Below are 15,263 nucleotides of genomic sequence, written 5' to 3' on the forward strand. Positions count from 1 at the left end.
CCAAAAGCTCCACCAAAGAAACCATATCTATTTTTGGTAGAGTAAGGAAAAGTAGGGTTTTCTAACTAACCTTTTCCTTTTTATTGAGCAAACCATGATTCTCTAATTACCATGCACATCTGATGGCTACTCTTTAACTACTTCCCTTGATTTTCTCTAAACATTTTTTTCTTCCAACCATGCATGACCTCTTACACTAACATTAGTTGGTGGTTTCAATCACACTGAATATCAAATCATTAAATAAAGTATCTATTAAGATTTAAAGAAGAAAAAATATATTTTCTTCTGTAAAATATCAATTATTAGCATTTCTCATATTAAAAAATAACTTTTATGTCTAGTTTAATCTTTTTAAATAGTAAACTAAAATTTCCACTCATATTTATATATATATATATATATATATAAAATTGGTATATTACGTATTTATTTTGTATAAAGTGATATAGAATTGATTTTTTTAACGCAAAATGTAAAATAGTTTATGTTTGTTGTGTTGGCCCAAATGTACATTAAAAACTCATTGAAAAATCTCTACTAAATCATTAGTATGGCTATCAAAATATGAGCATCAGCATATAGGTTCTAAATTTAAGTAGTAAGATCTGATTCCTTAACTATTGTTCTTGAGAAATGGCCAGATTTGTCCATTCTTTAAAAGAAGTTTTTATAAAATTCCTATTTATCAAAATTTTAACTTCTAATTTCGGTGAATGAATAATCGTTGAGTCTTTCACTTTTTAAACAATACATATAAAAGACCTGCAAACATAAAATAGAATTAGTGAAGTTATTAGAGAACTTATTGTTGTTTCTGTGTCACAAAATTGATTCAGCTAAATCATTTCTCCTACACATAATCAACGGGTCATTCAAAACAAAGGAACACAAACTCTTGCCAAAGCACTACAAAATTGACAATGAAGAATCCATGGAAAAAAAAAAAAAATCCTAGGCTTCCTAACCTGTTCCCAAAGGCACTGGCAAATAAGTAAAGTAACAAAAACAAATAAAATAAAATAAAAATAAGAGGCTAAGGACAGAAGAAGAAGTAGTAACCAGAAAGGAATAATAGGCATTACCCCAGTAACAAGTAAGCTTTATAAAAGCCTATACCATCTGCAAGCCATGTGCCAAAAGTATATACAAAAGCAATAAAAACATGCACTCAAGTCCATATACCCTTTTATCCTTCTTTAACTTTTCCACCTTCTATTATTTTTCTCACTTATAAGCTACCCTTACAGCTCTGCAATCCCTGCACACACAGATCATCATCATCATCATCATCAACCTATTTCTAGTTAACATGTGCTCTCTCCCTACATATTAAACCTACCACTTTCCTGTAACCTTTAAAATAACCCAACTTTATTCATATTTAACACTTAATATTCTTCATCAAGTAACAATCTCTCACTTTCCTTATCATACTTTATCCAATCCTAATAATGCACCCTTCTCCACCTTTCTGCATTGCCATATTAATACACTCAACCACATTTCACTTCTGAAATTCCAAAACTCAAATGGGCTTCACTGGGGAATTCGTAAGAACTGTCTTCTCCAAAAATCGTTCTGATGGGTCGCATGAAACCAAAGTCAGTATCTCAAGCTCCATTCTTTAACTTCTTTCTTTTCTGTTTACTACTTGTTTAATTTTATTATGTACAATAAAACTATTGAATATTTCATTAACCAGGTTTGAATTATGACATGCTAGCAGGTGAAACGAAGTAGTGCTGAAAATAGAAGATGGTTATCTGTTAGGTCGTACTTGTGTGGCGATGAATTCAATTCGGTCCTTGCAGAGAATGATTCAGCGTCAGTTAAGAGCACTGAAGTCACGGTTTCACAGTCCATTTTGGAAGAGTTGAATGATAAAGGAGACACCGATAGTGAAGAAACTGTGGAGAATGTAACACAGAAAAGACCAAATTCAGATTCCAGATCATTGACCGAGGAAGAAGCAGCAATTCTTATTCAATCAGCATATAGAGGCTTCCTGGTAAACTCACCAAACTTTGTTTACATCAATCTTTAGCCGTTGTTTGTGCAAAAATTCGCTTGATTCATACCTTGTTTATTCATTGATCATAGCGTATAATCTCGCTTGTTAACATCAGTATAATCTGCATTACAGTTGAGGCGTCAAAATGGAGAAATCAGATCAGAAACAGGAAAAGAGGAGTTGAATTTGGTAACAGAAAGTCCTGATAGAAAGTCCATGGGCACATCAGTTGAAGTCCAAACTGCAAACTCCACTGAAGTTTTCTCGGTTGAAGGAGAAAAAAAGGGCCTTTGCCACCGAATTCAGCGCAGGACCAGAACTCAAGTAATAAAACAAAAGGTATAGCACAACCTAATGATGCGTTGTGAACTAGCTCCTTTGGTTTTGGTTAAAAGAGAAAATGAAAATTAAGATGCTCAAGAGAATGAATTCAGAAGAAAAGGACAAAGAAATTAGATAAAATTAGCATTTTAAGACACCTTCCCCACATATTTTAAACTGCAGATGACTAACAGAAAGAGTGGCTAATAATATAATATCATATCCTTTTTTTTTCTTCTACAGAAAAAGAAAAGAAAAAACAAAAACTTTACAAAAGAGGATAACGAAGATGACATGTTAACATGATAAATCATCATTTATGTTAATTTTAGCTACAACTAAAGCAAGCAACATTTCTACATAATTGAATTGGCCATAATTTGAAACTAATAAAAACTCTGTTAAGCTGAAAATTAACACAAGGCATTTTCAGGAAGACTGGGATGACAGCACTGTAAGTAGTTATGTTTCAAAAATGAGGATGCAGAGTAGAATGGAGGCATCAACCAGAAGAGAAAGAGCACTGGCATATGCTTTCTCACAACAGGTAAACACTACTGGTGTATTTTACATTATCATTCAATTACAAGCAACCATGTATTATAAGTTTGTTTGACTTGTACAACAATTAACTTAAAAGTCGCACAATCAGTGATTTCTTATTACATTGACAATACATAGAATCAAATGTGGATAAAGGACAAACATGGCTGACAGCAAAATACTGATCCTTGTTGTTTCAGCTGAGAATCTGTTCAAAGAGAAAATTAACAAAACACAACAGCTTGGAGTCAAATATGAGTTGGAGCTGGCTTGAGAGATGGATGGCAACACGTCTTCCAGAGACTTCATCAGTTGAAAGCCATGCCATGAAGCAATATGACACTTCTAACTGTAATCACAAATTCACAATCATGACAAGATTTTTAGATGCTGCTGGGGAAGAAAAGGAAAGCTGCGGTTCAAACGAGGTGCCACTTCATTTTGATAACTATTCAATCAATTCAGAAGAAGAAAAAGTTAGCTTCAAACCCCACACAGCAAAGTCCAACTTCAAGGCTAGGAGAACCGTTTCAAGGAGGAAAACAGTGCCAAGTTATCAATTCCATGAAGAGCCAAAGGTCAGAAATTTTCATTATTTCTCATGCCATCCAAGCCAAGCATAACAAGTTCATGATTATGTCTCCTGATTTTTGAAAGAACAAACTTTCATTTGTATTCCTTCCTTACTGAGATAGGAATGACAGTAAACAATTAAGTCAACAGATATAGATGAATAAACTGAAATTTTGCTTAACATAGCAGCACTTTATACTTTCAACTTCAAGAAACAAAATAACGATTCATTAACCTTTCTAATACAATGTGATGATCACCAAAGATATATATGATGTGAATGCATGAGAATGTTGCTTGTGTATCTTTACCATCTCCTGAAAATATAGATTTTAATGCTCTCACAGGTAAGCAAGAGAGATGGTTGGGGAAATGCTAGTAAGGATGTTAAGCAAAAACAAAAGCAAGTGGGAAGCAGGACAGAGATTACATTAAGCTCCTCGAAAGCTTCTAATGTGTAACTTGTAATAAAATAAAGTCTGATATTATGTTTCTGGTACTATATTGAGGAGCAGTGGTTGGACTCTCTTGTAGATTCTTGATTCCATAATCTTATGTGTACATTGTACATAATGACAAGTGCAGGATTGAGATGGTTGTTCTGATTGAGATTTGTTTTCCGAAGTTTCATCCATTATTTAGCAGTAAAATAATGCAATCACAATTAGTTGTTGGACAGTAGTTGTTATCTTATTATAACAGACATGAAAATGCTCAATGTTAAGATTCAACATTGTATATTGTTTCGTAAAAAACAATGTGTGTTGGTTTAATAGAAAGATTTTGAATATCTTAAGCACATGATTAGGTTAAAAAAAGCCTCCAAAAAAGTCTCCATCATTTCCCACATGGCTAAAGTAAACGGCACATGATTGACGTGTATGAAATTAGGTTGGGGTGATATCAGAAAGCAAAAGATGACAGCAACATAAACACCAGACCTAAGATAATCCCTAACGTTGACCCTCTAGAAGAAAATAAATCATGAATCTTAAATATGAGATGGTCCTAATAATGGATAAGAATAAAATATTCTCTATTCTTATTGCAGCCGCAGATAAGAATAGAGAAATTGCAAATAATTAAGAAGCATAAAAATTGTGAATAACTCATAAGTCACTTCAGCAATAGCTAATCATTTTGCTAATAGTTTCTTATATATATTTGAGCACGCAAACAAGTGATTATCACTTGTATTCTTGGAGCCTTTCATGAAAAAGGAGTATACATTAAAGGCTAATCCCATTCAAATCCTTTATGTTTATGTGTTTTTATGTCAAAAACATGGAAGATACTTCTTGCAAATCAGGAACCAAATAAAATTAGTTTTCATAGGGACTAATCATTATATTAGAAATATGCTAAAATAGGTTGGTTAAGGAGACTAACCAGTGTTTAAAAAATAATAATCACAATTCAAAGTGATGATATATTGAAAACACGATTAATGTGATGGTCATAAACAAGTTCAGTAAAACTTAAGTTTGACTTAAAAAAGAAGTATGGTATTGGTAATATATATAAATTTTGAACCGTGAGAATCAAATTATCATAAAATTATTTTAGCTTAATTAATAATTTTTAATTGAATTCTTAAATATAATAACTCAAAATAATTCTAAACTATTTTGAACAGAATCAGTTTATCGGAAATTAGTTTTTTTAGAATTTGTCAGCATTTATTTATTTATTTTCAATTAGACGAACTCCAAATCAGAAAGGGCAAATTAGACATTTCAGTCCATGAACAGTGTTCTAGTCTTCCTCGGAAGATTTCTCCCTCTGTACGGCTTTCCCTATGTTATCTTTGTTTTTGCAACAGATGATCAAATCCAATTTTCGCAAACGATAAATCAAAATGGCACCTTTCCTTGTTCTGCTTCTACTAGCGTCTTCCTTGAATCATGGGTATGCTCAATTTCATCCCAAAAACGAAGCTTTTATATCCCTGTCGATTACCCAAAACGGCCTTGACTTTGTGAAGGAGATGCTGGTGAATAAGGCAATTTCCTCACTCATCCCACTTCAGTTGCCGAATATTGAAAAGACTGCGAAAATCCCATTTGTGGGTAATGTCTACATGGTGCTTTCCAACATCACAATTTATCATATCTATGTTCCTTCCTCACGTGTCAAGCCAGGGGAGACCGGAGTTTCCATTACAGCTTCTGGGGTTACTTGTGATTTGAGCATGAATTGGTATTATTCTTACAGCACATGGCTTGTGCCTGTTGAGATCTCTGACAGAGGTAGAGCAGAAGTTCAGGTAAGAAATTGATCCTTTGTTTTTGTTTATAACTTTATATATAGCGAGAATTTAGTTGCAATGCACTTTAAAAGTTATTATATGCTGTCGTAAAATTATAGATTGTCCTGTTAAGTTTGTTGACATTCATAACAATTATATTGAAAGTTATATCTATGATGGTTTCTGATTGGTTGACAATTAAATGCATACTGCTTGGAAAGGTTAAAAGCATGGAAGTAGGACTTACATTGGGTTTGGAAAATGAAGAAGGGTCTTTGAAGCTGAAACTCAAGGACTGCGGGTCTAATGTTAAAGATATTTCAATAAAATTGGATGGAGGTGCATCTTGGCTTTATCAAGGGTATGGAAATATCCATGTTAGATTCTAGTTCATAAAGGAATGTATCTTTTTGTAACATTATAGAACTTGTGCTGCTGGTATAAAATGATTCTATGGTTTTTTGACTTCTAATTTTGCTTCATATCTAACAGGGTAGTTGATGCCTTTGAAGAGAAAATTGGTTCAGCGGTTGAAAATGCCATCTCCAAGAAACTTACAAAAGGGATTTCAAGACTAGATTCGTATTTGGAAACTCTTCCAAAGGAAGTTCCGGTTGATGACCACACTTCTCTGAATGTAACTTTTGTGAATGATGTTTTATTAAGTGATTCATCTGTTGGATTTGAAACCAATGGGTTGTTTATTAAAAGAAATCCTTCCCTACCTATTCTTGACCTCTACCACAATAACTTGAAACTTCCAATTCTATGCACAAATTCGTCAAAAATGGTAGGAATCACTTTAGATGAGGCTGTTTTCAACTCTGCATCAGCCTTATACTATGATGTAAGTTTAGATGTTTGGTTGTGATATTAAATCATATTTTCTTAAAATATTCTTCTTTGTGTATCATTGGATTGGCATCAAAGAACTTGCTTACTCTCTTCAGGCAAAATTTATGCACTGGATCGTGGATCAAATACCAGATCAGTCTCTACTGAACACTGCAGGATGGAGATTTATTATTCCCCAGCTGTACAAGAAATACCCAAATCATGACATGAACTTGAATATATCTTTATCTTCTCCTCCAGTTGTGGAGATTTCAAATCAGAAAGCAGGTGCCAACACAATTGCAGACATGACAATTGATGTTTTAGAAGGAGACAAAGTAATACCAGTGGCATGCATATCATTGGTAAGATCATTAGCACTAAATTAAATACCTTTATCACATTAAATTAAGTACAAGGATGACCGAACATTATTGCTATATTACATCCTGTTTCCACAGGTAATTCAAGCTACAAGTGTGCTCAAAATCAGTGGAAACAACCTCGTTGGTGATATCAGATTGAATGACTTTCAAATGTCATTGAAATGGAGCAAAATTGGCAACCTGCGGATGTACCTCATTCAGGTGCCTTTATGTTGTATATGACGTATAACAGTGACTTCAAATTTAATTTTATAACACCTCATTGATAAAGGATGTGTTGTGATTTTTCCTACTGCAGCCAGTTGTGTGGACTCTCATTGAAACTGTCTTCTTGCCGCATGCCAATACACGTCTAAGTAAAGGGTTACCTTTGCCCATCGTTCATGGCTTCATCTTACAAAATGCAGAGATAATCTTGTCAACTTCAAGACTTGCAGTTTGCAGTGATGTAGCATTTACAACAGAATCAAACAAACGTTTTCCTATTTCATTCAGTAGATGAAGAGTGTGTTGTTAATATTCGTGGATTGTAAATATTTCAAACCAGAAATCAAAGATGATACTTTTGTTCTACTTGTGCAATCTGTTGGTTTTGTTAATTGCTAGGAAATGAAGTAGCCATAAACATTGATACAAGTTTTCATCTCAGTTATCATGTAAAAAGTAGTATATAGGTTTATTTCAATACAATACAAAATCTTACTTTCAAACCACACTTGAATAAACATTGGAACTACTCTTTATGCATGCTTCTTTATTAGCTTTTAGTTAGTAAAAACATTTGAGCTTAAAACACAAATCATATTTACTTAATTCTCACTGAAATCTATTCTCAATTTAAAAAACAAAAACAAATAAAAATAGAATCGAATTCAAAAAAGCAGTCAAAAATATTATTGGCCTAACTTTACTATTCAACAATGATAATTTATACCATTAATAAAAAAGATTGTCTTTGTAACTACTTTTTTTTATACAGTTCCTTACAATTTTGTCCTTTATGAAAAATACTCATAATAAAATTGATTTATTTTTGTATATGTTTTTATAAACACGTCTTTCATAATTTTAATATAAAATTTTAATAATACTTTTTAGTTTAATCATTATTATAATAATTAGTTTTTTACTCTTAGATTTTTTATTATCATGAGTAAAATAAAAGTGGAGACCATGTTTCCACTAGGAAATTATAATAATTATATCAATCCACAGAAGTAGAAGAACCCATTTTGTCAAATATTGGAAATGGATCATTTAAAAGAAATAGCAATAAAACCCGAAGGTCAAAACGACAGTGTTTAGCAAGTTAACCTTATCTTCGAATTCCATCACCAATGTCCCTGTGGTTGATTTAGATAGACACCAACGTCTGTAAAACCCAGAATAAACCCTCTTTTTTTTCTCAGTCCCTCTTTCTATCCATCACCGTTCAAATTCACAAACAACAATGCATATTTCTCTTAGCAACTTAGCCTTCAAGACCCCTCAACTCTTCCCACTCCACCACCCCATTTTCCCTCCAAAGCCACTGCTGCAGCACCAAGTTTCAACGCAAAGCCATGTGAATGTGCTGAAAGGGTCGGGGTATTTGTCTGAAATCAGCAAAAAAATTGATAACGAAGAGCAGTACCGTATAGCCCGGTCGCAGGTGAACCGGAAAGTTCTGGAATTGGAAGGTTATTCCATTGAGGGTATTTCAGTTGGAGGCCAAGAGACATGTATCATAATACCTGAATTCAAGTGCACTTTTGATATTGGGAGGTGCCCTAGTAGAGCTATTAATCAAAATTTCCTTTTCATTACTCATGCTCATCTTGATCACATTGTAAGGTTCTCCACCTTTCTCACCAATAACTTTATATGGGGTGATGCTTTTTCTTTTGATTTTTTATTTTGGATTCGTAGAAAAGGGAAGAAAGGGTAAATTTCATATGCTCTGTGTTAGCTTAATAGATTGTATTAAGTTGTTTGTTATGAAAGGCCAATTCATACTTTATTAGCATGGCCAGAAGGTTGTTATGAAAAAATGTTATGTTTTAAGTTTGCATAGGAGATAGTGAAAACATAGAATAATACAAAAGTTATTTTATAGTTTCCTAAATAAACTTTTGAAAATTGAAAATAAAGTAAAAACACTGACATTTTTAATTAAAAGTGAAAGCAGAAGACGAAGACAGAGAATGATTTCTCAAACCAAACGATGTTTAAAGTCTTCTCTGTTAGAACTTAGGCCTATATGTGGTGATGGCAAGGACTAATGTTGATGGCATATACAGGCTGTTTTTGAATAAGTGCTCAGTCACATTGAATGTGAATCTAATGTGAGAGGAGGTTTGGGTTTAACATGCATTGGAAAATGGAATTCTGCTAAACCAAACACATTCTAAAAACAACATACACAATGCTGACCTGTTTTTTTTTTTTCGGTTTTCACTGATCCCTGTGGGTCTTACTTGTGATCTGTAAATGAGCGTTTGCATCCTAGTAAGTTGTTTGTAAGTTTTATTTGTTCTGTTCTGTGCATACTTTGGATCTTAACTGTAAATTTGGGATAAGTGTGCTATGATGTTGAATGATTTAGGGAGGGCTTCCAATGTATGTAGCTAGCCGTGGTTTGTTCAATTTAAAACCACCGACTATCTTTGTGCCTCCTTGCATCAAAGAGGATGTTGAGAAGCTGCTTGATATTCACAGAACAATGGGCCAGGTTGAATTGAATGCTGAAGTGGTTGCCTTGGATGTTGGTATGTGTCATTTGTCTGCTGTTAATGATCAGGAGATAACTTCAAGGAAATGATATGCAAAGTTTCATTTCAGGGGAGACATATGAGATACGGAATAACCTTGTTGTCCGACCATTCAGTACACAACATGTTATACCTAGCCAGGTATCTTTCAACCAACCATTCTGTAGCCATTTTCTTTTAACTGAAGCGCTGGAAGTTAACTCGTTCTGTCTACTAAGACTGTTGAACAGAGAATTTGGCACAAAAATTAACGGGTTTTGGCTTAGTATATTTTTGTCGTTGTCTACAGTATTGTCTTCTTTTTCTTGATATTTCAGTTTGAAATTGTGTGAAGACTTCCGATCTTGGCATCACAACACCTTTATCTGCTGAAAACACATACTTGTTTTATGCAGGGCTATGTATTCTATTCAATCAGGAAAAAATTGAGGAAACAGTATGCCCACTTGAATGGGAAACAAATTGAGAAATTGAAGAAGGCGGGTGCTGAGGTTTGTGATTGCTGGAGCTCAATTTGGATCTAAATCTTCTTTGATCCTTACCTTTAATGAACTCTCCTCTCTAGATTACAGACACTATATTATCTCCTGAGGTGGCCTTCACCGGTGATACAACACCAGATTTTATGCTTGACCCATGCAATTCTGATGCATTGAGAGCCAAAATTCTCATAACTGAGGTATAGTACAATCTTTTAATGAAACGGGTACAATTATTTTGTCTCCTAGTTCACTGGACTTTTGAGAATTGATAGTATGATTATTTGAAATCCTTAGAAATGGAGAATAAAAAAAGGGGGTTCAGTAATCTTTGGAGATTATAAGAGGATCCGAAGAGGGATAAAATATTGTAACTCAAGTATCATAAGTCAACTTGTAAGAGGTGTGTGCACAGTCTTGAGTCTCCTTTGTTTCTGATTTACGAATGGCTGGGAACCCTAGCTGAACAAAAGGGTTACACAAGTGTTAGGCTTTGTTTTTGGGTCAAGTTGGATTACTTTTTAGCCAACATATGGGTTGGCAAACCTAGCTTCACAAGATGGAAAGGATTTACACAGCGCACAATCCTGCGATTCAACGAGCAACATCATGATCTTGGCACAATCTGCCATTTGCATCAGTTTGTGGCGGTGTCTTTATTCACAGGATCGTTCAAGTTTGCAAGTTTACTCTGGACTTTGACATCATTGCAGTAATCAAGTGTGGGACAATGTGTAAAATGCGTATGTAATAAGTTTTAGCATAAAAACAACCTTCCTAGTTTCGTAAATGGCTTAACAGTTCCTTAACCAATTCTTTAAAATGATCATATTACAACATGGGGTATTGTCAGGGGAATTTTTAGTTAACTTTTTCTTTGTGCCTGGTTAGAGTGAAATTGGAAGGAATAAAACAGATAGTGAAAAAGGATGATATTATAATTTCTATGGTTTTCAGTTTATTGATAAATGATAATTAAGGGGGGTTTTCTCCTTGATGGCTATATGCAAAGATTGCCGGCCCATATTATTTAAGGTGTTTTGGTCGTGATTTTCCTGTTGACTTTCTCCACATGTTTTTTCTTGCAGATTCTTATCATATTCTTTTATAGTCTTTCTTTATTGTTTTATCCCAAAGGATAAAGGAAGAATGAGGGGTAGAGATAATGATTTTCTGCTTGTCGTCCTTTTTTATCACATTGAAATGTCTTTATTTTTATATAATATTTTCTTGCCTATACAACAAAAGTGAAGACAGAATAAGAGAATGGTGGGAGGCTACAAGAAAAGATCCTGTTTGTCAATGATAAATCATAATTTTTTATTTAATCTTATTTTGGACTTTGTTTGTTCTTTTCTTTCTTCTCCTTTCTCGTTTATTGTTTCTTCTCTGTTCTTTCTTACACTTAACTGTGACAAGATCTATTAATATTAAAATGTAAACATTTTTTTATTGTATACCAAAGGTTTGTCGTCCTCTTTGTTATGTTGTGTTACTAGAATTATCAGAGTAATCTAAGTTCATTTCATCTGTACTTTTAGACATTGGGTTTTTCGCCTACTTGAAAAACTTGGAATAAAACTTCTCAAAAATTGCTATTGCCTTCCTTTGTAGTGTGCTTTTCTTTTGGCTATCTTAATTGATCTTTTTGTTTTGATTGCTTTACTTGTTGAAACTCTTGTAATAGGCAACTTTCCTAGATGATTCATTCAGCATAGATCATGCTCGGCAACATGGTCATACTCATTTATTTGAGGTATGTAACATGTTTCATTCTTTCATGGCTACTCTGAACTTAACTCGACAAATCATAGATGCACAAAGGCCAACTTTTGCTGCTATCATGCTTGTACTTTCTCTTTTATTTTGCTGTCACTTATGATTGAGTTGCTATTCATGTTAGTATAGCTATAATTATAGTCATATATACCATAATCATTGTATTGTCAGCAGCTTTTTTTAGACAAATGTTACAGAATAGTTCAACTAAGTACATAACTTTTCTGGGGCCAAGTCGTATACCATGTTGCATTCATAAGTCAATCTTGTACCATTTGAAAATATTAAAAATAACCTGCTCAGACAAATTCACAGTAAACTTATAATATTTCTTGGTGATTGATTATTTCAGAATTTCCACACTACTTCATAATATATTGTGGAATTCCTGAACAGTAAACTTATGATATTTATGTAGATCATTGCAAATGCACAGTGGATTCGCAACAAAGCAGTTCTGTTGACTCATTTTTCACCAAGATATACTTTAGAGGTAATGCTATATTTTTCCTTTTAGTTTTTTAACTTGCAAGGGCATACCCTCCCTTACCACATATATGCATATAATGACCAAAAAAAAACTTGGATGCAACTCCTAGAGTATTTTATATGGTGTTCTTCAATCATACTTAAAGTTTTATTATCTCAACAATGTGTATATGTATCAAAGGTTAGTAAATATTATCTGAATACAATTCCATTTCTAATCAGACACCACCACCAGAGCCTCTTAAGGAATTATATCTAAGTTTTTGTTTTGATAAAGGAAAAAACCGGTGAATAAAATAGGCATCTTTTGTAATTCCTCAGGATATTCGACAAGCTGCATCAAAATTGCAGTCCAGGCTGTCCGCAAAGGTGGTTCCTCTTACGGAAGGCTTCAAATCTATGTACACTTAGGAATCAAAGTATATTCACTCTTCACCATTATCAGTGTATCAAGTAGAGGATAAAAAGTGTACCTAGATATATCTACATTTCACAGTTTATTTCATGTAAATTAGAGAGGTACATTTTTTTTTGGAACTTGTAAGCTTTCAATTTATATCTATGTAATTTGCACAGCATTAAAGTTATTGTTTCCCCAACTTGGCTTCATATGCATATGCTTTATTGATTGATAGGATAGAGAATTAGACACTAATTCGGTCCCTGAAAAAAGTTAATCAAACTAATTTGGTTGCTGAAAAAGATAAAAACTACCACTTTCTTTTTTTGGCTTGTAATCAAATTCTTCTGTTGAGGCAGTAACCCCACCTAAACAAAAGGAGAAAAGCTACCAAATAGTATATGAAACACAATAGTCCTTTAATAATTTTCAAACACCTTTTACACATAGTCTGTTTGTTGAAGAGAAAATCACTTATCATTAGTCCTTAAAAGATTATTAGTGACCTTTTTTTTTTTGACAGAATTGGTGTCCAAGGATGATTCTTTAAAATGTTAATTTTAAAGGCATGAAAAAATACATTAAAAAGTTATTGTCTCTATGATCTTAAAAAAAATATTTTATAGAAAATTATTTATTTTAGAGAAACTATATTAATATAAGTATTGGAAAACTTATATTAATCATAATCTATTCCCTTGAAAAAAAAGTAGAGTCATAATGTGTTCATTACTTTCCAATCATCTCAGAATATATTCCAGCAGTCATTCTGTTCCTGTTCCATATAAAGATAAAGTACACCATTATCTCACTAAAGATAGCTTGTACGTTACTTCTTTTGTTCCTTTTCTTTTGAATTGTACCTTCTTCAAAATCATGTGTCTCATTTGTCCCCTCTGAAAGGTTACTCAAACACACAATCTAACATAAAGAGCATGAAACTACACTTATATTTTTGGGTTGGGAATTATTAATTTCATGCATGTTTGAAGAGTGTTTTTCAAACATTCTTTGCCTTTGTAACTGTGTATAAGTTACATAATATATGATTATCTAAAATTATTTAATATCAATTTAATATAAGAAATTGCATTAACTACTTTTAAATAAGATTAAAATTAAATTGAAACCTGAAAAAATAGTGGAAATAAATTGAAAAAAAATTAACAAAATTACAAAAATAGTTATATAATCTAATCTATATTTAAATGCAATTATGTTAAAAGTAAGATAATTATAAAAATAAGGATTAAATATGTTTTTGATGTGAAAATTAGTATTAGTCTTTTCTTGAATCTTTGATCCAATGAGGTTCTCAAACTTTAGAAATGTGAGTTTAATTCTTTTAATTTTTTTTTGTTTATTTAATGTTTTAAATGTGTTTTATGTTACTATTTGAGTTCTTTACATTGTTTAGTATATTTACGTTTCAATGTTAGTTGAAAAAATGAGTTTGAAATATCAAATAAATGTAATAAAATTTGGTTAAAATGACTAAACCCACATATTTATGAAAATAAAGACTAAATTAATCCAAAATTTTGAGAAAAGACTAATTTCAATCTTTACTGAAAATTAAACAACCAAAAATATATTTAATTCTAAAAATAATAACCAACGAGTAATACAATTTTAGTTCAAAAATATTGAAAAATATAAATTTAGAACTTCTCAAATATTAAATAAAACACATAAATAATAAATTTTTCTTAATAATAAATTGAATGTTTTAACTAATATTTTATACTTTTATTCCAAAATTAATATAAATGAAATGCTGACTAAAATAAATTTAATAAAAATCTTGACCAAACTTTATTTATTTTTCACTTAAGTAAAATTAATTAAAAAAAGTATTACATATGTAAAAAAAATAATAATCAAACACAGTACACTAATCAAACAAAAATCATCATGTGATGATTGAGGTAGTTAGAGATGATATTATAGTTAGTTGGTTAATTTGGGAACATTTTTCCTACACAAGGTGTGCCATAGTTGTGTCCACATCGTATCTAAAGACTCATATTTGTGGGGGCAAAGGAACCAACTTGATTCATCAATGAACAGCATCTTGGTATTCATTGACTATGATACGTCAAACAAACAACACATCAACAAATGGATAAACCTCTTCATAACAAAGTCGGTTCATATATAATTCAATATTTTATGCAAATTATTCAAATTGTATCTCTATCCAACTACGCACATGATATTTTAGTAAGACAGAAAAATATTTGCACATTAAATTCATTAAATTCATTTAATTAATGTCATGTTAATTTTGTTTTCTTACAAGATCATATAGTTTGCGTGTTTAGAAACATAATATAGGTCAAGTTTATCAGCAATACTATTTGTCTCCCGCTACCAAACATATTAGGTAAGTAACTTGTTTGATTAACTTAACACTAACCAAAATATTTTTATCCTATGATGAAACA

At 32.2% G+C, this 15,263-nt stretch overlaps 3 protein-coding genes across 4 annotated transcripts; all 3 read left to right on the plus strand.

The window, feature by feature from the left end:
* Window positions 1-1,132: 1,132 nt before the first annotated feature.
* On the plus strand, window positions 1,133-4,075 carry LOC114194565 (protein IQ-DOMAIN 1). 2 transcript variants are annotated; one of them, XM_028084888.1, is made up of 6 exons: window positions 1,133-1,604; window positions 1,727-2,011; window positions 2,147-2,353; window positions 2,769-2,882; window positions 3,079-3,456; window positions 3,799-4,075. In XM_028084888.1, exons 1-6 carry the CDS (start codon window positions 1,533-1,535, stop codon window positions 3,910-3,912), a joined length of 1,170 nt encoding a protein of 389 aa, XP_027940689.1. In that variant the 5' UTR covers window positions 1,133-1,532; the 3' UTR covers window positions 3,913-4,075. The 2 variants fall into 2 exon arrangements, with proteins under 2 accessions (XP_027940689.1, XP_027940690.1); XM_028084889.1 differs by having other exon boundaries at window positions 1,146-1,604; window positions 1,730-2,011; window positions 3,799-3,975.
* A 1,133-nt stretch (window positions 4,076-5,208) lies between these two features.
* LOC114194564 (putative BPI/LBP family protein At1g04970) lies at window positions 5,209-7,629 on the plus strand. Its single transcript, XM_028084887.1, has 6 exons — window positions 5,209-5,717; window positions 5,921-6,060; window positions 6,192-6,546; window positions 6,650-6,898; window positions 6,995-7,120; window positions 7,218-7,629. Exons 1-6 carry the CDS (start codon window positions 5,310-5,312, stop codon window positions 7,419-7,421), a joined length of 1,482 nt encoding a protein of 493 aa, XP_027940688.1. The 5' UTR covers window positions 5,209-5,309; the 3' UTR covers window positions 7,422-7,629.
* A 611-nt stretch (window positions 7,630-8,240) lies between these two features.
* Window positions 8,241-13,015, plus strand: LOC114193169 (tRNase Z TRZ2, chloroplastic). Its single transcript, XM_028082880.1, has 8 exons — window positions 8,241-8,747; window positions 9,504-9,666; window positions 9,740-9,810; window positions 10,065-10,160; window positions 10,235-10,348; window positions 11,836-11,904; window positions 12,346-12,420; window positions 12,738-13,015. The coding sequence occupies exons 1-8, from the start codon at window positions 8,370-8,372 to the stop codon at window positions 12,825-12,827; spliced, it is 1,056 nt and encodes a 351-aa protein (XP_027938681.1). The 5' UTR covers window positions 8,241-8,369; the 3' UTR covers window positions 12,828-13,015.
* Window positions 13,016-15,263: the final 2,248 nt, after the last annotated feature.

Source organism: Vigna unguiculata, chromosome 8 (assembly GCF_004118075.2).
Source record: "Vigna unguiculata cultivar IT97K-499-35 chromosome 8, ASM411807v1, whole genome shotgun sequence".
Taxonomy (NCBI): Eukaryota; Viridiplantae; Streptophyta; class Magnoliopsida; order Fabales; family Fabaceae; genus Vigna; species Vigna unguiculata.

Coding starts and splice junctions, on each gene's coding strand:
- LOC114193169 (XM_028082880.1), top strand. CDS start 8,370: ATGCATATTTCTCTTAGCAACTTAGCCTTCAAGACCCCTCAACTCTTC. Junction 10,161..10,234: donor TGAAGAAGGCGGGTGCTGAG/GTTTGTGATTGC, acceptor TCTCCTCTCTAG/ATTACAGACACTATATTATC. Junction 12,421..12,737: donor CACCAAGATATACTTTAGAG/GTAATGCTATAT, acceptor GTAATTCCTCAG/GATATTCGACAAGCTGCATC.
- LOC114194565 (XM_028084888.1), top strand. CDS start 1,533: ATGGGCTTCACTGGGGAATTCGTAAGAACTGTCTTCTCCAAAAATCGT. Junction 2,354..2,768: donor CTCAAGTAATAAAACAAAAG/GTATAGCACAAC, acceptor AGGCATTTTCAG/GAAGACTGGGATGACAGCAC. Junction 3,457..3,798: donor AATTCCATGAAGAGCCAAAG/GTCAGAAATTTT, acceptor ATGCTCTCACAG/GTAAGCAAGAGAGATGGTTG.
- LOC114194564 (XM_028084887.1), top strand. CDS start 5,310: ATGGCACCTTTCCTTGTTCTGCTTCTACTAGCGTCTTCCTTGAATCAT. Junction 5,718..5,920: donor GAGGTAGAGCAGAAGTTCAG/GTAAGAAATTGA, acceptor CTGCTTGGAAAG/GTTAAAAGCATGGAAGTAGG. Junction 6,547..6,649: donor CATCAGCCTTATACTATGAT/GTAAGTTTAGAT, acceptor TACTCTCTTCAG/GCAAAATTTATGCACTGGAT.